General features: G+C 36.7%; 2 protein-coding genes across 2 annotated transcripts; one reads left to right on the forward strand and one right to left on the reverse strand.

Annotated features, from left to right (window-relative positions):
* Positions 1–11,395: 11,395 nt before the first annotated feature.
* LOC128241034 (uncharacterized transmembrane protein DDB_G0289901-like) lies at positions 11,396–12,775 on the reverse strand. The gene has a single exon (XM_052958019.1). The coding sequence runs from the start codon at positions 12,773–12,775 to the stop codon at positions 11,396–11,398; it is 1,380 nt and encodes a 459-aa protein (XP_052813979.1).
* Positions 12,776–21,696: 8,921 nt separating this feature from the next.
* On the forward strand, positions 21,697–23,963 carry LOC128241035 (uncharacterized). Its single transcript, XM_052958020.1, has 3 exons — positions 21,697–21,895; positions 23,114–23,243; positions 23,798–23,963. The coding sequence occupies exons 1-3, from the start codon at positions 21,697–21,699 to the stop codon at positions 23,961–23,963; spliced, it is 495 nt and encodes a 164-aa protein (XP_052813980.1).
* The last annotated feature ends 201 nt before the right edge of the window (positions 23,964–24,164 follow it).

The following is a 24,164-nucleotide window of genomic DNA, read 5'->3' on the forward strand; positions in this document are numbered from 1 at the left end:
CTTCTTTAACCTACATTACTGGTAAGGGACCCATTTTCGTCTGCGAATGAAGGCTTTTCTTGAATGACTCGAGAATTATTGACTACATGTGTATTTTCGAATAACTTAACAGTTGAGGAAAATGTTAGGCCCATGATCGTATCAAAGCACTGGAAGTGCTGAGAGACTGCGTGAATCGTAAAGTAGGTGTCGAGACTGATATTGTTGACGCAAAGAATTGAAGAGGTGATTGCACCATGAAGTTAACCTCAATTGAAATTATATCAATACTCTAAGAGCGTTTTTTTTAGAGAATAGTCATGTAAACCCGTCACTGGTTTTGTTTTGTTTCATACACTTTCGATTAGTCCTCCGCGACTTACATAAATACACCCAAAACTAGCGCAATCTAATAGTCAGTGTCAGTGTTTCCAGCTGAACCTGGTTCAAACAACATGGCCACTATAGTAAATGTGTGGATATACCGATCTGAAAATAAGTTATCAATCTTAGAGCACTGAGTTTTTTACGTATTACGTCAGTCGACATAATTTGTCCGATGTTATTCAGCGACTAATTCATTAACGAGTTTCGGTTATCGTCTTTTGTCAGAAGTGTCCATGTAAGCTTTTATACCCAGTGCTCCAGCCAGAAATTGAACAGGACAGAGAGCTAGGACAGAAGGGGAAAGGGCTTATGGTCATTTCATATTGTGTTTGTTTTAGAATTTGAAAAGGACAGAGTGCTTGGTCAGAAAGGGAAAGGGCTTATAGTCAAATGATATTGTGTTTGTTTTATAACTCCTTTCAATACTAATAGTTTGTTATGAATACCTTAGCTGTTATCTTTACTGAAGTATTAAAAGTATGTATATTTATTATTTTATACTTATTTCTGAAAATTGACTTGTCAAATGAACATCAAATATAGTTTAAAACTGTGGTGTAGATTTAGTAGTTATCAAAAGAAAGCACTGTCAGACAAAATTGCACTTTGGGGTGTATTAAAAAGGCAGCAGGGACCGGAAAAGAGCAGCAGGGCCCTCCCCTGCTATTTAGGCTAAGCTGGAGCACTGAATGCATGACCCCGATGCATACTGTATTGAGCAACGCATGATGGAATATGATTCAACGGTGAAGCCTGCAACATGAATTCTGCAAAAACATCGGTAAGCGGTTACTCTGACAGGACTTTGCATAGCCACGTGGATTCGATATTCTCTAAAAGTTTACCGGACCTCTTGATATTTTATCAGATTTGACAAAGGTCTTATGGTATTTCGAAATGACTGACTGTTATCACTATAGACAGTATTTGGTCATATATTCTCAAGTTGTAGAAAAACACTTCACCAAATAAAGTAAGCATTGTCAATAAAGCTACTAACACGGGCCAGTAAAATGCGAGCCAGTGTAAAATCTTGAATCCAAATCAGAGGAAGCACTTTTAAGCTGAATTCTGGAGTCGACTGGCAAATATTGGGTCTAGGATTTTCCTCCCCAGCAAGCGTGTTTTGGCGTAGATATTTGTGTGTAGCCCATGTCCAACTCGGGAGGTGATTCTCCTTGGATGGTTGGTTGTCCATCTGAGAAACTTCTAGAACAAACCTGAAATAATAAATGAAAAATAGAACTTATACATGTTTTTGATTAAAAACTGATTGGGTAGAGAATAGCAGTTGACAGGCTGTATGGAGAAAAACTTAATTCATTATTATTATTATTATTATTATTATTATTATTATTATTATTATTATTATTATTATTATTATTATTATTGTTATATAATTGTTTCGCAACATGTAAGGTCCCAAAATATACATATAAACATGCTTTGTTATATTTATTCCATTATACATATTTATTCCTCCCACCCCTTTCTATGCTAACGCGCGAGTCATGCGAATACAAGCACAGTAAACAAATGAGTCACGCTTATATTGACCGCTCATATTTGTATTCGTTTTTAAAAAGCATTAGTAATTATTTATCAGTTTAGCTCACCAAAGCGCGAAAATAAGAGTGAGCTTTTAGAATAGTTTGATGTTGGCTCATATTTCGCCGAAATAAATGTTTTGTTGACGCTGTCGGGGCAGCAATTCTGGCTCTATCGCATATTGCTCGATGTTTGCTTGGTCATAGTATTTGTTGAAAAATCTGAATCGAGTACTTTACTTTGTATTGAAGTATTAAATGTTAAAAAAACACGTCATAAAGTCGAATTACAGAAAATTGTGTTTCCTCATTTGTCCAATACCTTTATTTAACTTCCTTTGTCAAAATGACATTAAATACTGGATAATACTCGTCTTGGATAGTTAAAAAGAGGTCAATAGGTCAAATTGTTGTTTACGCATTGTGTTCGATGTCGATGCAACTTCATCAAAATATGTATCATAAATGTATTGACTTGGTTAATAGCTGGATGCCTGGGATGAAAATCTAGGTCAAACAAAAAGCCGTTGTTGACACACTAGAGACCACACATTTTGCCCATTCATATCAAACCATTATAATTCCACACGTCACATCATTAACGAATCATTGCGTTGCTTGCGCCTTGTGAAATCCGACTCTGAAAAAAACACTCGAATCGAATACAACCTCTCGGATCAAAACGCAGTTCTACTAACCTCATTATATTTGAATATTTGTCTTTATTGTTACATAATAATCATTCAATAGCTTTTAAAATATATATTCTATTCTTTCAAGGTAAACAGATTGACCGTTTTGACAACATTTTTTTATTTTATTTTTGTTTTTGGATGAGCTAATTTTTGCGTCAACGTCTGAAAACCAGTGGATCAAGACTGCTGACAAAAGATCGCTGTTTATCATATTAACCTTCAAAAATTGATGTTCAATGGCTTAAAGCGAGTGCAGAGTGAGAGTGCAGCTTTAAAAATAGTTGTTCAATAAGTTGCATCATGTGAAGATTGCGTTTTGTTAGATTTTGATTGGTTGATTTCATAACAATATGGCGACATTGTCTTCTATAAATGTTTAAAGTTGAAATCAATTCAATTGGCTAGTATATGGGTAATGGCCTGGGCAAAGTTTGCAATATAAACAATGTTAGCTAATTTCTATAATTAAAGGGCTATAACTCTTTAGTAAATTAACCGATATATGGCTTGTTACTTAAACACTGTATATTTTACAACGATTGTGAAGGAAGCTATGATAGCTTATATAAAGTCACTCTCGTTGGCACGATGTTGCGCGAGAGTGTGGTCTTGTGGTGTGGGGAGACCGGAGGACCCGGAGAACACCCACTTGTGGCTTGTTATCGAACTTGTCATAACAAACACACATTTTTACCATTATTGTGACGATTGGTCGAATGCGTCTAAAAAATTTATAATAAATAATTGATTGGACTTGCCCAATGTTTGGTATTTTCTTTAATTCAAGCGCAATAAGTCTTGAATGACTTACGCGTTACGGATGGCCATCAAACTTGCCCGAGATTTTCCGACCATTAATTTTATTTTATCAAAGTCTGCCCGTGCCCATTGACAACTTAATGTCTTATCCCGTAATTGTGTTAACGCCGAAATGATATCTTCTTTAACCTACATTACTGGTAAGGGACCCATTTTCGTCTGCGAATGAAGGCTTTTCTTGAATGACTCGAGAATTATTGACTACATGTGTATTTTCGAATAACTTAACAGTTGAGGAAAATGTTAGGCCCATGATCGTATCAAAGCACTGGAAGTGCTGAGAGACTGCGTGAATCGTAAAGTAGGTGTCGAGACTGATATTGTTGACGCAAAGAATTGAAGAGGTGATTGCACCATGAAGTTAACCTCAATTGAAATTATATCAATACTCTAAGAGCGTTTTTTTAGAGAATAGTCATGTAAACCCGTCACTGGTTTTGTTTTGTTTCATACACTTTCGATTAGTCCTCCGCGACTTACATAAATACACCCAAAACTAGCGCAATCTAATAGTCAGTGTCAGTGTTTCCAGCTGAACCTGGTTCAAACAACATGGCCACTATAGTAAATGTGTGGATATACCGATCTGAAAATAAGTTATCAATCTTAGAGCACTGAGTTTTTTACGTATTACGTCAGTCGACATAATTTGTCCGATGTTATTCAGCGACTAATTCATTAACGAGTTTCGGTTATCGTCTTTTGTCAGAAGTGTCCATGTAAGCTTTTATACCCAGTGCTCCAGCCAGAAATTGAACAGGACAGAGAGCTAGGACAGAAGGGGAAAGGGCTTATGGTCATTTCATATTGTGTTTGTTTTAGAATTTGAAAAGGACAGAGTGCTTGGTCAGAAAGGGAAAGGGCTTATAGTCAAATGATATTGTGTTTGTTTTATAACTCCTTTCAATACTAATAGTTTGTTATGAATACCTTAGCTGTTATCTTTACTGAAGTATTAAAAGTATGTATATTTATTATTTTATACTTATTTCTGAAAATTGACTTGTCAAATGAATATCAAATATAGTTTAAAACTGTGGTGTAGATTTAGTAGTTATTAAAAGAAAGCTCTGTCAGACAAAATGGCACTTTGGGGTGTATTAAAAAGGCAGCAGGGACCGGAAAAGAGCAGCAGGGCTCATCCCCTGCTATTTAGGCTAAGCTGGAGCACTGAATGCATGACCCCGATGAATACTGTATTGAGCAACGCATGATGGAATATGATTCAACGGTGAAGCCTGCAACATGATTCCTGCAAAAACATCGGTAAGCGGTTACTCTGACAGGACTTTGCATAGCCACGTGGATTCGATATTCTCTAAAAGTTTACCGGACCTCTTGATATTTTATCAGATTTGACAAAGGTCTTATGGTATTTCGAAATGACTGACTGTTATCACTATAGACAGTATTTGGTCATATATTCCCAAGTTGTAGGAAAACACTTCACCAAATAAAGTAAGCATTGTCAATAAAGCTACTAACACGGGCCAGTAAAATGCGAGCCAGTGTAAAATCTTGAATCCAAATCAGAGGAAGCACTTTTAAGCTGAATTCTGGAGTCGACTGGCAATTATTGGGTCTAGGATTTTCCTCCCCAGCAAGCGTGTTTTGGCGTAGATATTTGTGTGTAGCCCATGTCCAACTCGGGAGGTGATTCTCCTTGGATGGTTGGTTGTCCATCTGAGAAACTTCTAGAACAAACCTGAAATAATAAATGAAAAATAGAACTTATACATGTTTTTGATTGAACACTGATTGGGTAGAGAATAGCAGTTAACAGGCTGTATGGAAAAAAACTTAATTCATTATTATTATTATTATTATTATTATTATTATTATTATTATTAATGAATTATTATTATAATTGTTTCGCAACATGTAAGGTCCCAAAATATACATATAAACATGCTTTGTTATATTTATTCCATTATACATATTTATTCCTCCCACCCCTTTCTATGATAACGCGCGAGTCATGCGAATACAAGCACAGTAAACAAATGAGTCACGCTTATATTGACCGCTCATATTTGTATTCGTTTTTAAAAAGCATTAGTAATTATTTATCAGTTTAGCTCACCAAAGCGCGAAAATACGAGTGAGCTATTAGAATAGTTTGATGTTGGCTCATATTTCGCCGAAATAAATGTTTTGTTGACGCTGTCGGGGCAGCAATTCTGGCTCTATCGCATATTGCTCGATGTTTGCTTGGTCATAGTATTTGTTGAAAAATCTGAATCGAGTACTTTACTTTGTATTGAAGTATTAAATGTTAAAAAAACACGTCATAAAGTCGAATTACAGAAAATTGTGACCTCATTTGTCCAATACCTTTATTTAACTTCCTTTGTCAAAATGACATTAAATACTGGATAATACTCGTCTTGGATAGTTAAAAAGAGGTCAATAGGTCAAATTGTTGTTTACGCATTGTGTTCGATGTCGATGCAACTTCATCAAAATATGTATCATAAATGTATTGACTTGGTTAATAGCTGGATGCCTGGAATGAAAATCTAGGTCAAACAAAAAGCCGTTGTTGACACACTAGAGACCACACATTTTGCCCATTCATATCAAACCATTATAATTCCACACGTCACATCATTAACGAATCATTGCGTTGTTTGCGCCTTGTGAAATCCGAATCTGAAAAAAACACTCGAATCGAATACAACCTCTCGGATCAAAACGCAGTTCTACTAACCTCATTATATTTGAATATTTGTCTTTATTGTTACATAATGATCATTCAATAGCTTTTAAAATATATATTCTATTCTTTCAAGGTAAACAGATTGACCGTTTTGACAACATTTTTTAATTTTATTTTTGTCTTTGGCTAATTTTTGCGTAAACATCTGAAAACCAGTGGATCAAGACTGCTGACAAAAGATCGCTGTTTATCATATTAACCTTCGAAAATTGATGTTCAATGGCTTAAAGCAAGTGCAGAGTGAGAGTGCAGCTTTAAAGATAGTTGTTCAATAAGTTGCATCATGTGAAGATTGCGTTTTGTTAGGTTTTGATTGGTTGACTTCATAACAATATGGCGACATTGTCTTCTATAAATGTTTAAAGTTGAAATCAATTCAATTGGCTAGTATATGGGTAATGGCCTGGGCAAAGTTTGCAATATAAAAAATGTTAGCTAATTTCTATAATGAAAGGGCTGTAACTTTTTAGTAAATTAACCGATATGGCTTGTTACTTAAACACTGTATATTTTACAACGATTGTGAAGGAAGCTATGATAGCTTATATAAAGTCACTCTCGTTGGCACGATGTTGCGCGAGAGTGTGGTCTTGTGGTGTGGGGAGACCGGAGAACCCGGAGAACACCCATATGTGGCTTGTTATCGAACTTGTCATAACAAACACACATTTTTACCATTTTTGTGACGATTGGTCGAATGCGTCTAAAAAATTTATAATAAATAATTGATTGGACTTGCACAATGTTTGGTATTTTCTTTAATTCAAGCGCAATAAGTCTTGAATGACTTACGCGTTACGGATGGCCATCAAACTTGCCCGAGATTTTCCGACCATTTATTATATTTTATCAAAGTCTGTCCGTGCCCATTGACAACTTAATGTCTTATCCCGTAATTGTGTTAACATACCATAAGTGACATTGGATATAAGTGAAAATTCGCAGTCTAATTAAGACATTTGAAGACTTGAAGAAACAGAGCGAGATGCAAAAGGTCCCCCGACATTCCGCACCGAGGCCAACGCTCTACCACTGAGCTATCGGACAGTCCGTACATATGTTCACAGAGGTAATTAAATTGACAAAAAACAAATTGTTCAATAATTGCATCATTTTGAATCGAAACACATATAATTTAAAAGTACGCTGTCCACATAGACAATTAAATTATGTATGTTCCGTTACTAAAACACAGCTTTCACATGATGCAAATTATTGAACAATTATTTTTAAAAGATAAAATATAAATACTAAAACTATTGAATGATTTTAATGTAACAATAAAAAAATATATATGTTTTGATAAACAAATAGTTCTGACTGTTTAAATAGCCTATAAAGCATGCAATCTTGCGTCGTGCACATATCGCGAAAAATTATATGAGACAGTGATGAAACTAAACGGGAATGTAACCAGCTTGTGAACGGTTATGCACCCTGTGTTGTTTCCAAAATAATGTTTTGCAGGGGGTCCAACGTGTTTTGTGTTTGCCGAATTTTAAGTGAATTGTGTGAAGCAGAATAAAATGGCGGCGTTGGAAGGAATTTCGGTGTTTCAGGAAGGTATTTTCACCTTTTTTAACTTTTGTTTCTAAAGGCCTATACAAAAAAGTTATTGAATGTATAAGCTGAGCGATTGATTGTTTACAAAGTGAAAATGGAAAAATGCGTGACTTGAAACTGTGTTTTCAGTCCAAGTATACCATTCTTGTACCTATTTTAGCTATTTGTTATTGAATTTTTGCATTATTTATCTTTTCGACGGCTAGTGCAATTACATGGGCACTATACGGCCGATTTTTTATGTTTAAACACCTTTTATGATGGGCGACGAAGTTTTATGCAGTTTTTGTGTGAAGCAGAATCAGATTAAGCGTGCTTTAATAAGTGTTATTAAGTCACGAGCTGTAACACATATTAATATTTATAATAAACTTTTTACCCATTAAGAACGTACCGCGAATTTATCATGCAAAATTACTCACCAGATACACTTGTGTACTGTTTTAGCAACATTGAATACTCTAAAATACACCATTTTACACTGACCAAAGATAAATTTTTCGTGTGGGAGGACCCCAAAGCCACTTTGAACTCATCGACGATGTTGAGGGAATAAGCACTTCACAGCGGTCAATAACTTATGTTCACTGAAATACGTGTACCAATGTTTAGGTAGTCTTACAGGGTCTAGAATAAAATGTTGAGTATCATTATATCGTAATATACCCGGATATATAAATGTCTTATACCTGTCAAGATGGAATAATTAGTTGCATCTAGTGTAAAAATGAACAGTAATATCCCTTAGTTATAACTTTACCATATCTGTAAAATACATTTACGAAGCAGACTTGTACAGACCGAAACGTGGAACAAGAGGTAAACTATAATGAGTAAATATAGTTCAATTACTGTTGTTTTTCTAAGTTTTAAGTGAATTAACAGCGAAATTCTCAGGATGAGGTAAATGCAGTGTAGCAGTGTTCATAAGCCAGTATTCATGAATCTCTTCAATTAACACGACATTAATTCAATTGCAGAAACGTACGTCACGTCACTTGCTGACATGATTTCATGCGGTTAATGAAAACGTCAACAAACAAAGTATTTTTCATTGTTTACACTATTTTCGACAAAGCTCCATAACAGGCAATAGCGCAACGAACAGTTATGTATTCATTGTATACACGGTGATGCTTGATTTCTGAAGGTTACTCTTCGTAAAAGCTTATGCCTAAAACTGGAATAAGTATTTTTCTAGATCGTGTATTCTGCGGACGAAATTACATTTCTTTAGTCAACTCAAACGTTTTTAAATGTGTTTTCTTGCTAAAATGTCATATGAATCTTGTGAAATAGTTATTTGACTGTTAACGAACAGTCAGATTGCCTTAAATGATTCCACGCCGACGCAGGGTTCTCGGCGGACATCGTATTAATATTTGTCAAGGCATAATATGGGTGGCGTTAAAATAATGAAAGTGTGGACATTTCAATATATTATTGTGTGATGAATTCGTTTGATTTGCATATCCCTTAAGTTGACTTTAACTATAAAAGTAAATCCGTCCGCAGGGAGCACGATCTAGAAAAAATACATATTCAAATCACAGGCTTATACGAAGAGAAACTTTCTATTATCCTGCATAAATAAGAATACTATATACTCTTTATTTTGGACAAGGTTAGACAACATAAATATCAGTACATTTCAGTGAAAATAAGTCATTGTGCTTTATTATTATATCATATTTTATTTCATACATATATTTTGTTATTCAGCGTTGTGCCCAAAATCCATTGCCAGACAACTGCCGGGGTTGGTGGGGTGGGGGATTAGTAGACTTCAACTGTTTTAAAATGTATTTCCGTTGGTAAGATAATATCAGACTGAAAAAAATATTGCATTCATTGTATTTGCCGTATCGCGGGACGTTCATGTTGCATCAAGAGTTCTTACATTGATATACCGAGTAATAATTGAATTTCCGAGTACATATAGATGAATTGCTAGAATACTATATACAAGTAACTTCGCATAACAAATACACGGTACGTTTAAATTTGATTTTGTTATAAATATAAACATGTGTTACAGCTCGTGTCTTAATTACACTTTTATTAATGCATGCATATTCTGATTATGCTTCACACAAAATCTGCATAAAACTTCGTCGCCCAACATAAAAAGTGTTTAAACATAAAAAAAATCGGCCGTATAGTGTCCATGTAAGTGCACTAGCCGTCGAAAAGATAAATAATGCAAAAATTCAATAACAAATAGCTAAAATAGGTACAATAATGGTAAACTTGGACTGAAAACACAGTTTCAAGTCACGCAATTTTCTATTTTCACTTTGTAAACAATCAATCGCTCAGCTTATACATTCAATAACTTTTTTGTATAGGCCTCTACAAACAAAAGTTAAAAAACCGAGAGACGCTTACACGTGTGGTCTCCGGGTAGGTGTATTTATATTGCGAGAAAGGTGATGTAACTTACTTATAAAGTAAAAAATACCTTCCTGAAACACCGAAATTCCTTCAAACGCCGCCATTTTATTCAGCTTCACACAATTCCCTCACTTAAAATTCGGCAAACACAAAACACGTTGGACCCCCTGGTTTTGACAGTGCTCCGTCAAACAGCCGTTTTGTGAAAATGTTTGTCGAAGTGTTTTAAGAAACTAAACTCTCAAGCTCGTTTATTTGGCATGAGATACTCAGGGGATAGGGTGGCCGGGGGAGGGGGTCGGAGCAAAACAGTTGTGGCGTTTATATGAATAAACACCCACGGGAGCAAATCAAAAGCTGCGTTTATATGACATGAACAACACTTGGGAGCAAATGTTTCCCAAGACATAGCGAAATGTTTCCCCGATGATATGACCTGTGCATAATGTTTTTTTTTTATTGCTTATGCGTTTTCCTTTTAATAACCATATTGTGTATCATGCTGTTCACATACATTATATAAAACATTCGATATCTAAACAAAATCCATAGCGCTTTTTCGTGTTCATTTACATCACTTACTGGCAAATATATATTTATTTGGATGGTTACCTATAGGCTATAGGTGTAGGGATAGACCCAACCACGGTATCAACAATGCCTTTGTAGTTTGTACGCTATACTGTTGCTGATAATATCAGCAAAATCTAGTAGTATTTAGATAACCTGATTAGTATCTAAATATTGCCCTCAACCTATCCCGCTCCTGGACAAAAAAAAAACATACTTATATCAGTGGTTAATGCATATGCAACAAGCTCAATACTCTGAGTCGAAATTACTAGGACAAGCAGAACTATTCACACACTCCGTTTTATCCGGCATTACATGATTATACTTACAAAACGTAATAGACCAAACGCCTTTCAACGCTTTAAGCGCTTTTATTCTATTCTGTATAGAAAAATGACCATGCGGTAATTATTAATTCTGGGTCAATGGTGTTTGATCCACCAGCTCCACTAGTCTGACTGGGGGTTAGCTGCAGTTAATGACCACTCATTACAGAATCACCAGTTAAGATTTTTCGAAGCAATTTGGTAACACAATCTATTATTGAACATCTTTAGATTTCTTTATACGATATTTAATAAAAACGAAACAAGTCTCAATAATAATAATAATAATAATAATTGTATTTCTCCTGAAGAATAGATAATCGCGTATAACAAATTCAAACCTGAAAATGTAGCATAACAATATAAATCACAAGATTAAAGTACAAGATTCAATTAATTCATTTTCCCTTTGTTTCCTTGAGTCATCTGCTGGCCTGGTGGACAATCTGGTCCCATCATACTACCGCCATTTGCTATCATGTTTCCTCCGCCGTTGATGCCGTTGGCCATATCGGGCATCATCATCATGTTACCACTGGTCATCATGTTGCCTCCGTTTGCATCTGGCATCATCATGTTGTTACCGCCTTTGCCCATTTCCATAGGCATCATCATCATGTTGTTACCGCCATTGCCCATGTCCATTGACATCATCATGTTGTTACCACCATTGCCCATTTCCATTGGCATCATCATGTTGTTACCACCACTGCCCATTTCCATTGGCATCATCATGTTGTTACCGCCTTTGCCCATGTCCATTGGCATCATCATGTTGTTACCGCCTTTGCCCATGTCCATTGGCATCATCATGTTGTTACCGCCTTTGCCCATGTCCATTGGCATCATCATGTTGTTACCGCCATTGCCCATTCCCATTGGCATCATCATGTTGTTACCGCCTTTGCCCATTTCCATAGGCATCATCATCATGTTGTTACCACCACCACCATTGTTCATGTCCATTGGCATCATCATGTTGTTGTTTCCACCATTGCCCATTTCCATTGGCATCATCCTTTTACCACCGTTGGCCATCATAGCCATACTATCAGCGTTGGCCATCATATTACCAGCGTTAGGCATCATATTACCAGCGTCGGGCATCATGTTACCAGCGTTGGGCATCATACTTCCACCGTTAGCTATCATATTACCAGCGTTGGCCATCATATTACCACCGTTGGCCATCATATTACCACCGTTGGCCATCTCTGCCATTTTCATGCTACCACCGTTGCCCATCATGCTACCACCGTTGCCCATCATATTACCACCGTTGGCCATCATGTTACCACCGGTGGTCATCATGTTACCGCCTTTGGCCATCATGCTACCAGCGTTGGCCATCATGTTACCACCGTTTGCCATCATATTACCACCGTTGGTCATCTCTGCCATCATCATGTTACCAGCGTTGGCCATCATGTTACCACCGTTTGCCATCTCTGCCATTTTCATGTTACCACCGTTGGCCATCATGTTACCACCGTTGGCCATCATACCGCCAGCGTTGGCCATCATATTACCACCGTTGGTCATCTCTGCCATCATCCTTTTACCAGCGTTGACCATTTCCATAATCATATTCCCACCGTTGGTCATCATATTACCACCGTTGGCCATCTCTGCCATCATCGTGTCGCCACCACTTGCCATCATGTTTCCGCCATTGGCAACATCAGTCATCATCATATTACTGCCTTTGCCCATGTTGGTCATCTCTGCCATCATACCAGGCGGACAATCAGCTGGCGACATTCCACCGCCCATCTTCGAGCCATCGCCTTGAAATAAAAGACTCGTTTACTTTGATCGCCAACACCCATGCACAGTTGAACATATAACACCCACCATGTCTCATTACCGAGCCAAAGGATTGTAGCAACGATCGATTATTAGTTAAAGCAAATAAGTTATCTGGAGTTATGGCAATTGATTTGAATCAAATGTACATCGCGTTTATTTGATGCGGCCGCGTTGCATAATAAATTTCTAATATTTTCTTTAGTCTGCCATAATGTCATTTGTTTGAGTACATAGCACTGTCATTTGTTGTTTGAACTGTTTCTTTGTTGTTTATCAGCAGTTGTATCACATGTAATTTACAGTGTGTGTGTGTGTGTGTGTGTGTGTATATACCACGTGATAAATTGCGTCATCAGTGTGTGTATACCACGTGATAAATTGCGTCATAAATGCTACGTCGGAAGGCAACAATTTGCTTCGAATGAAGACCTTAACCTAAGATAACATCACTAATTCTTCACTATTTTAAATGAAACACAACGCAGTCGCATTTGATTGAGAGTTTCTGTAAAGACTTCGACAAACCTTCTCACAAAACGGCCGTCTGACTGAGCACTGTCAAAACATTATTTTGGAAACAGGTTTGTGGAAGTGTTTGATGAAACTAATCACCTTATCAAACTCCGGCAATTAAACGAAGGCGGGGTTCTTTAAGCGGCATATAGACTGCCCTTCGTTCTATTTAAAATGGAGTAATAAAAAAAAAAAAGATATCATTGTTTTATGTTTTCATTCTAAGCAAAATCTTGCCTTCCGACGTAGCATATATGACGTAATTTATCACGTGGTACACACACGCACTGTATTATATGCCTTGATAATAATAAAACTTGGTCACATGCTTACAGCTTTCAGTGAACAAGGATATATGGAAAACAAGATACACAAATTAACATTTACCATGACATAGCAAGTAGGGCAAATGAATTACTTTAAGATTCGAGCTTTAAGAATGTGTTAATTTTGTAACACTACAATTACAGCATTTGTTTCAATACATAAACTGTAAATGTAACATCACATGATATAACAATATACTGACAAATAAAAGTGATCTTTGTAATCTAAATCCTATTTTAAAAGGTTTTAGTAATATGTACTTAACTTTCTGAGTTTAGAAACTAATATAAGTTCTTTCGAATAGTTGCTTAAGTTTATTCATACTAGGACTGGACCAGTATTGTTTAGGAATTATTTTACGGAGGTCGGTATATAAATTAAATTACATCAAAAAGTGGTATTCGTCTTCCAATTTATTGCATGTTATATACTTCCTGTCTTCACGAGGGATACAGTTTGGACGATGGCATCTACCGGTTTCAATAGACATATTAAGAGATGAAAGAAGTATCCAAGTCATCGGTACAGATAAATTATTACATAGGTTACATTTTTCATTCTGAAAGCCAAAGGAAACAATGTATTTTAGAAAGTGCTACGTGGTGATTTTTCAATTCTGGCATTCCAGTTTTGTATTTTGTATCACTATAACGTTGTTTAAAAAACTATAACAAAAACATTTACGTTATTAAAACCCAGAGCTAGCCATACATCATAAAATCCTAATGATGACAATACATGTTGAAGTAATGTTACCCACAATACATGTTGAAGTAATGTTACCCACAATACATGTTGAAGTAATGTTACCCACAATACATGTTGAAGTAATGTTACCCACAATACATGTTGAAGTAATGTTACCCACAACAAGCAATGTGGAAGCATCAGGCTTTTTTTTAATTTCGTATATAATTTTATAATACTTCAAATCGTCACTAAATGTAATCTTTAACCAGTACTTTACAATCCCAACAGTGGCGTAGCTACAAATAGGCCTTGTAGGCCTGGGCCTACCAGTTTTTTGAAAAATGACAAAATTTAAATAACCCAAAAATGCAATAAAAACCAATAGCTACTCGAACACTTTGAACAACTCAACCAAAGTTTGGTGTTTATTTAAACAACGTGCAGGGTGTATTGCTTGATTGTAATCATTGCAAACATTATTAAGTGAGTTTAATGCACATTTAAAAGTCCCCGAACTCACATAGAACCATCGGGCCTACAAGTTGTATTCAGGCCTAGCTACGCCGCTGCGATGTATCTATTGTAAGCTAAATTAAATATTACGAGTAAACCATATTAAAACGAAATCATTTTGTTAACAACGATTAACCTGAAGAACCTGAGGAATGCGTTTTTAATACCAGTGTGTGTATACCACGTGACAAATTGCGTCATCAGTGTGTGTATACCACTTGACAAATTGCGTCATAAACGCTACGTCGGAAGGCAACAATTTGCTCCCAATGAAGACTTCAAACAAAGATAGCGTCACTATTTCTTCACTTTTTAAAACATAAAGCAGTCTACGCCGCTTACGGAGCCCCGCCTTCAGTCTTTTGGTTCCATTAAAACCACAAAAGCAATGGGGTTCATCTGCTGTTCATGACTAACCTGCCAACAAATTGTGAGGTCCTCGGATCATAGCATTCTTCATATATTAATCAGAAACCGATTTTCAGCTTAAGGTTACCACCAATTTAACCTTTGATCCACCGACCTCATAATTAATGTTGTTCATCTTTTTGGCATGACCATGTATACTACCAAGTTCGGGGGCCCTGAGCCAAAGCGTTCTTTAGGTATTAAATGTAAACCGACTTTCAACTTATGTTACCTCGATTGAAGATCCCTAAGCCTAAGCGTTCTTCATATATTGATCGGAAACGGATTTTCAGCTGTAGATAATATTAATATTACGACGACATTGCCATTTATACAATTGACCTAAAAAGGTCTCTGGTCATGACTAACCTGCCAGTTTGAAAACCCTTGGCCTATGCGTTCTTCAGATATTGATCGAAAACAGTGGGAAAGGACGGATGGACGGACAGACGACAAGATAACTATAGTACATAAAAATCGCAGTTGCTGTAAAACTTACAATTATAAAGTATTTAATTCTGAGTTAAGTGTGACGCAAGGTTTGAATAAATTTGGGAAATTCTGTTCTCTTCCAATTTATATGGGGTATGATAATACAAACTGAGCTGGTATTCATAAACCATTTATAGGCATTTCTTAACTAAGGTCAATTTCCTGATATGTTCATGTTCAAAATATTAAAAAATAGTGTTATGACATATTTTTTTGTGTATTACATAAAATGAATGAAAATTAAGTATTTTAAATAGTATTCAGTTATCATATCATATATGAAAATGACCAGTGGGATACTAAACCTAAGAAAATGAGGTTAGGTAATGACTTTAGATGTATTATGAATACAATTTATATGCAAAAAGCTACAGAAACATGCTCAGTAGCAAAAAGTTTAAACATAAACCCGGTTTAGTGGCAATGGGCAACGCCAAAGACATAGAACACAAATTCACAAACAAGAAACATAGAACAGCACACAACTCTACAAACAGCACAGTGCACAAACCAAGAAGCATCAACAAAAAGGAAATTCAAAGTAATTATAAAAAGTTCAATGGTACTTTTTGTTATCAAACATCAGCATGTGTGATATTTAAAATAAAATTCACATGATTGCATTGTCATCAATTAGCAAGAATACAATTGTTTGAATAAACAGACTGTAAAATGCATTGAGCGGATGTTAAAATTACAACAGGGTCCGTATTACAGAAGCATTTTAAGTACATCGTATTTTTAATTAATTATAAAATAAATGATATATTTTTAAAACCATACTAGAACTTCAAGATGTTCTTACGGCTTAAGCATAGAAAGTATACTTATTTTCATTTATTTCTCTAAATTTAACCACATATATATCCTTTATGTTTAATTCCCAGTATCATTTGGTAATGTAAACTTATCGCAATGTTATACATACAAATGACTTTTCATTTCTAAAAACGCTTTAATCTAGGGACACTGTACCATTTATATTTTGCATTTTTTTATGTTTCCAACAACTTTCTTTGATCATGATATTTTTGCATCGAGATCAATGTCTATTGCACCTGTGAGAAATTACAAGTTTTGCTCTTGAAATGATCATTTGTTTACAACCTCGATTTCACAAAGAGCTTCATCACTTTACACATATTACATTGAGAGATTTCAAAGTTGAGACCTAAATTGTTTGTTCATTTCTGGTGTATGTGTCATGGTGTTAAATATGGTTTTAGGTTTGCCAAAGATTAATAGTTAAAGGCCAGACATCGCTCGCCTGTGTTCTAGACCGTACACAAAATAGTATAATTAGTTGATATTTACGTCCTAGACTATAAGTTTTGGTAAACCTGAATGATTTATGTGTCACAAACTTCCGGAAAATTTGGCCAGAAGTGAGTACGAACCAGATGGTTGTGGCATGGCGAATGACAACGGCAGGGCAACACATAGAAAGCAGATCACGTGATTCAACATGGCGGCTGTACAGCGGTAGGACGGGCGGGGAACTGAAAATACAGAAAACAAACCGCATGAGTAGTCAGTTTTGTTTATGAATTGTGAATCACGCCATTGCAACATTATATTAATCGCTCTCGTTGGCACGATGTTACACAAGAGTGTGGTCTTGTGTTGTGGGGAGATACAGCAGGTCGTATTGAAAAATCCGTATCACCATACTGTCGTTTTCTGATTCCGTATTATGCTAATACGGTATGTCGTCCAGGAACTACTTTCGCGTCGCTAAAAATAGCGTGACAAAAATAACTGGTACAACCTGTCAACTTTTAGATACATAGCATTACCTAATTTTACTCGCGCCACCAGTAGTATGTAAATATTCAGGAACATGATGTTCAAAGAAACATGAGGATAAACACGAAGCAGAGAACACTTCCGATCTATCTAGACAATAAGTTGTTTGCCAATTCGAAAATCATGAATTGTTACATTATCATGAACATGAGCAGCTACAAAAAAGAAGGCGAGTTCGCGTCATCAATAGTAAAAACGAGTGACTCACAAACTTCCCTCAGTTCGGCATCTAATGATTGTTTCAGAAAACCAACGAACATTTACTTTTTTTGTTAAAATGGCTGCGTTACTTCTTAACGAAAATACGATTTAGTTTAAACATATTTTATTCTTTAGCGTATACAAACATAACATAAAGACAAACAGAAAACACATGTACAATCTAGAAAAGGATTAGAACGAAAGATAAATATATCTTAAAACGTTCTTCTCCAATACGATTTGTTTATACTCGTAAAAAATCTACCGTTTATGTTGTTTTTTATTTTGTGCTGTGACATTAAATAATTGTTTTCGTATGAGCAATTTGTTTATTTTGCTGTGAAACAATTTTTCCTATTCTGCTCAATAAAGTGAATTCTGTAACTTCTGACTTTTCGCTGAAGAAGCCTCCATTGACTTCAATACACAATAATACGTAACATATACGCGCAAGCCATTCCATATTTTGACATTTGACAGATAGCGGTAAATTCAAATCCAATTGAAACCGAAAATAGGAATAATTAGTAAGGTAAATAATAAACTGAATATCGCGTTTTCGTTATCGTAGTATCGTACTGTCGCGTTTTCATTATCGTATCGTCGCGTTTCATTATCGTATTGTCGCGTTATCATCATCGTACTATCGCGTTAAAATCATGGTATTGTCGCGTTTTCATTAGCGTACTGTCGCTTTATCATCATCGTACTGTCGCGTTTTCATTATCGTACTGTCGCGTTATCATCATCGTACTGTCGCGTTTTCATTATCGTACTGTCGCATTATCATCATAGTATTGCCGTGTTATCATTATCATCTAACTATTGCCTACTACTACTACTACTACTACTACTACTACTACTGCTGCTGCTGCTGCTGCTGCTGCTACTGCTACTGCCACTGCCACCGCCACCGCCACCACCACCACCACCACCACCACTACTACTACTACTACTACTACTTCTACTACTACTACTACAGCTGCTGCTGCTGCTGCTGCTGCTACTGCTACGACTAACAAGCACAAAGTACACATACAAAATATAATAGTAAATTATCCTAATCAACACATATTGCATTTTTTGAACGGTCAAAACTTGCTCTTACCTTCGAAGGGGATGGTACTCCTAACTCACGTGAAAGCGAAGGTATCAGACGCTGGGTGTTATATATACGAAGCGGGGCCCGGAAGCCGGATTTTACACGCGCATTTATACACGTCGCCGTCAAATGCGCTACTTGGGAATTCAAGCGTGCCGTTGCTTGAACGTAACGTCAATGATTTAACCGATACGCCGCACACTCGTCGAGAGAAAGGAGTCACATTCGTCGTATAAGATGCAATATTCAAAACAACTTCGAATTGTTTTCTATGTTGACTTATAACTACATTGTTCGTTTATTTTTATGTTTTATGAATCAACCGAATTTGTAATTGGGGCAGTCTCTCATAGTATCCCTAGCGCATATATTAGTTCCACTGAGTATATTGGGGCAGTCTCTCATAGTATCCCTAGCGCATATATTAGTTCCACTGAGTATATTGGGGCAGTCTCTCATAGTATCCCTAGCGCATATATTAGTTCCACTGAGTATATTGGGGCAGTCTCTCATAGTATCCCTAGCGCATATATTAGTTCCACTGAGTATATTGGGGCAGTCTCTCATAGTATCCCTAGCGCATATATTAGTTCCACTGAGTATACTGGGGCAGTCTCTCATAGTATCCCTAGCGCATATATTAGTTCCACTGAGTATACTGGGGCAGTCTCTCATAGTATCCCTAGCGCATATATTAGTTCCACTGAGTATACTGGGGCAGTCTCTCATAGTATCCCTAGCGCATATATTAGTTCCACTGAGTATATTGGGGCAGTCTCTCATAGTATCCCTAGTTCCACTGAGTATATTGGGGCAGTCTCTCATAGTATCCCTAGCGCATATATTAGTTCCACTGAGTATACTGGGGCAGTCTCTCATAGTATCCCTAGCGCATATATTAGTTCCACTGAGTATACTGGGGCAGTCTCTCATAGTATCCCTAGCGCATATATTAGTTCCACTGAGTATACTGGGGCAGTCTCTCATAGTATCCCTAGCGCATATATTAGTTCCACTGAGTATACTCATAGTATCCCTAGCGCATATATTAGTTCCACTGAGTATACTGGGGCAGTCTCTCATAGTATCCCTAGCGCATATATTAGTTCCACTGAGTATACTCATAGTATCCCTAGCGCATATATTAGTTCCACTGAGTATACTGGGGCAGTCTCTCATAGTATCCCTAGCGCATATATTAGTTCCACTGAGTATATTGGGGCAGTCTCTCATAGTATCCCTAGCGCATATATTAGTTCCACTGAGTATACTGGGGCAGTCTCTCATAGTATCCCTAGCGCATATATTAGTTCCACTGAGTATACTGGGGCAGTCTCTCATAGTATCCCTAGCGCATATATTAGTTCCACTGAGTATATTGGGGCAGTCTCTCATAGTATCCCTAGCGCATATATTAGTTCCACTGAGTATATTGGGGCAGTCTCTCATAGTATCCCTAGCGCATATATTAGTTCCACTGAGTATACTGGGGCAGTCTCTCATAGTATCCCTAGCGCATATATTAGTTCCACTGAGTATATTGGGGCAGTCTCTCATAGTATCCCTAGCGCATATATTAGTTACACTGAGTATATTGGGGCAGTCTCTCATAGTATCCCTAGCGCATATATTAGTTCCACTGAGTATATTGGGGCAGTCTCTCATAGTATCCCTAGCGCATATATTAGTTACACTGAGTATAGAAGTACAATCCCTATATTCGTTTTTTTTTATCGAAGTTCGATGCGAATATGGAGGGATACCTTTAGGAGATATTTCCGCTATTGCGCATCGGGGCTCATTGTCAAATATAGACTTGTTCATATATTGCTGGCCGATTGTTCCTGTACACGGGGCGGTATTTGTCCATGCTCGGCCCTGTCGGACATGTGTTTCGTGGCCTTTACGGCGGTGTGATGTGTTAGAACTTGTGTATAACACGGGATTTTATGTCACCAAAGTGCTGCAACTGCATTCTGTCGTACTGAAATGTGGATCGACAGGCTTTAATCGATTCCAACACGACACGCGACAGGCTTTGAGGTAGCAAAAAAAGAAGCTTCATGGTGTCAATAGCTTTCTGTCTGTGACATGTGATTCAAGATGTGGGTTATTGTTTTAATGAACGCATTTCGTTTTACGTTTAAGTAATATGTTTACTGCACGCCTTTGTCATATCGGTAAAGAAACCAACACCGTTTCATTTAACAAAACTGATCATATCGATATCTGTTATCTATCCGTTACAAGTTGTTGTTTTTTATAAAAAATATGAGTTTTAACATTTCATATTTGTCGAGATGAGGGAAAAGTGAACGTTTTGAGCACACTTCCGGTGCAAAAACATATCCTCTCAGGCGACTAGTCACGCATGTCGTCGCCTTATCTTAACCGTCTTACCTGCGACTGATATCAGCCGACCATCACATTTCCTAATTAATATCTCATTGACATCCAGCGTCCGTGTCGCAACGTGTATTGATGGGAGCGAAAGCTTCTTTTGATATCTAAAATACAATGCCTGATGGTTCTATGTTAAGACAATTTTTATGTTATTTGTGTTTTGCTTCCATTTTCAGATCATTTGCCTTAAAATTAATACCGCAGTGCGTTGTTTTCGTTTAATTTTAAAGAGTTTTATACTGATCATACCGTTGATGTTATATTTATATTAAGCGTTAAGGTTTTCATTGAATAAAAATATAATTTCATCATGAAAATTGAAACGTTGATAGTGATAATGTTAGGTGATATGCTAATAACGAAACCATCGGACGTTTCGCCATCCTATATCTGGGAGTCATATTACCGAATCAAGAACGTTACGGTCAGCATGAATTACGGTCGGTATGTAGAATCAAAGTCGCGGTCCAAGGTCACATGCCTCCAAGGACGCAACCAGTCTCACGTGATAAGTTACGATGACGTCAATCACTCGTGTCGTCATTTTTTGGACTTGAACACGACGCTCGTTTCTGGTGGCGACCAGGCATCCACTTCCGTATGGGTTAGAAACAACAGCGTCATGACGGGTAAGCGCTTTATATATGTGAGAATATGCTTATAAATAAATGTTGTCAAGTTCGTTTAACAACGTTTTGATTTATGTAATGCTTGCATAATAGCGTTTGGTCTCAGTTCCAATTTAAACTGTCTTTTATTAGTTGGTGTACCTTTTTATGTATTTTTTGTCATTGTTAGGCTGTAGCATTACTGATAACAAAATTGTAACCGTGCATTTAATAGCAGAAAGCGAAAAAATATTAAATGATTGGTGATGGCTAAAAGATTTACTGTCGGTAGAAATACCGTGTTTTATGCTCATTTCTTTTTCAAATTAAACTCGGTATCCTTCATAAAAAACAATGTTTTCTGTATTGATTCATCCTTTTTGGAATATTAAAACACCATTAATTGCGGTAAACCTTATTTGGGATTAAGAGTGCATCTTTAATGCGTACATAGCGGAATTAACCCCAGCGCTGTTAGAACGTTGGCGGTCACCGACCTTATTTACATAAATAATCTGCTTGAATAGCTACAGAGAGCTACGATCTGCATATATTCATGATATGTTGTGCGGTTGTTATAGTGCATAAAAGCTGCGTTATTTTCGTAATTACGCCATTAAAATCATAGAAACGCAATAATTCTAACTTCGACGAGTTCACGAATATGTGATTACATGTTGGCCACTGCCGCGCGTCTAGATACTATCGGTTAAAAATAGAATCTGGGTCATCGGATTCGGTGACAGGTAAGAAAGTGTAAATTTATGAGAAGTTTCAATTTTACATTAAATTTTTTTTTGAAAGGATTATTTTTTTCCCGCGTTATTGTGACGTAATTTGATAAACTGTTTCCTGTTTTGGTCGGGTTGTTTTATTTTACAGAATGGGTGAGGAAGAATTGCTATATAAGGGTTTCTTAAATGAACTGAAGTATTTCTTTAACAACTCTTGAATGAAACAATGAACTATTGGTGTAAATATAAGTAATAATTGCGTATCTGATTGGATTTTCGGGGAAATGAACGCAGATGGGCCGGTCAAAGTACGCGTTGAGAAAGTTCATTATTTCTGACCACTTGTGTTTGTGTGTCTTTTTATTATATTATTATAATGCACCTGGAATTTTAAACATATATTTGAATAAACATAATATAATAAATATGCATCACATGCTATATATAGTAATTGTAACACTATGTAGTAATGTAAATAACTTTGAACAGATGTTTTTTATTTAAGTATTTCCGGTCGAGCGGTCAGACGGCCAGTATGTGGCAAACGTGGACGGCGCTTGCAAGGCGGTGGGTGGACGTTCAGCTAACATCAATAGCCTGCATGACGCGAAAATATCCGGTCTACATTTGTGTCGGTAGATATTTTGTCTGAGCGTCCTTTGTCCCATTGTTACTTAAATACCTAGCGTTAAGTTAGGCCTCCAATAAAAATTCCAAAATACTTTTTATCTTCTACACCAAACCAAGGTATGAGGATTTGTCAACGGTCGCTTTCGTATTTTTATTTCAAATAATGTCAATGTTTTAAGAACGGAAAGGGTGTCGTTTATTGGTGTTCTATTGCTTTCAAATGGAATCGTTGATTTGAGGGCTAGTCAATCTCCCGTGCAGAAAGATCTGTTCAACCACGTCAGAAAACTAGCTCAGTATCAACTACCAGTATATACATTCATTAGGTTGTAATTATACGAACAGGTGTAACAATGCACTACCGCCCTGGGTTAAATTTTTAAGGGTATAAATAAGGCTAACAGTCATTCATTTTAACTAACATTTGCAAAATGATTTGTTTTGTAACCCTGTTGCTTCGCAGTGCTTACACTGCAAGCGGGGAACCAACTCGCGAACGTATAGTAGGCTGTAAAAACATTTACTGAACGCACAGCAGACGTTTCCTCTTCTCTTACAGGTGCGGTTTGCTAGGAGACAACACGACCCGGTTCAGCGTCCAGGAAGACACTAGCTCGTGCACAAAGTTCACCAGCTCATTGCTATGGCCCAAGGTAGTCGCATGCAAGCTTTCAACAGGGGAATATCTCAACCCCGCCAACCTCGTCTACTGCATATTCTCGTGACGTCACTTAGATACGTCACTACCGATGGAAAGGAACGGTCAATCCGCTTTCAGAGTTTCAGATAAGCAGCGGATTTGCGTCATTCCGCAATTCAAATCATAGTAAAAGAAATTGAAATATATTCTGCGTCTTGTTTTAAAACAAGTTCTTTTATTTACGTCACATGTAAAAGTTTAAAATGTAATCGTTCAAAACGGTTAA

This window comes from Mya arenaria, chromosome 7 (assembly GCF_026914265.1).
Source record: "Mya arenaria isolate MELC-2E11 chromosome 7, ASM2691426v1".
Taxonomy (NCBI): Eukaryota; Metazoa; Mollusca; class Bivalvia; order Myida; family Myidae; genus Mya; species Mya arenaria.

Excerpts from the sequence above, each read along its gene's own strand:
- LOC128241034 (XM_052958019.1), bottom strand. The coding sequence starts at position 12,775 with ATGGGCGGTGGAATGTCGCCAGCTGATTGTCCGCCTGGTATGATGGCA.
- LOC128241035 (XM_052958020.1), top strand. The coding sequence starts at position 21,697 with ATGAATTACGGTCGGTATGTAGAATCAAAGTCGCGGTCCAAGGTCACA. Across the intron at positions 21,896-23,113 it reads AAACAACAGCGTCATGACGG|TATTTCCGGTCGAGCGGTCA; the intron begins GTAAGCGCTTTA and ends TTTTTATTTAAG. Across the intron at positions 23,244-23,797 it reads TCCGGTCTACATTTGTGTCG|GTGCGGTTTGCTAGGAGACA; the intron begins GTAGATATTTTG and ends CTTCTCTTACAG.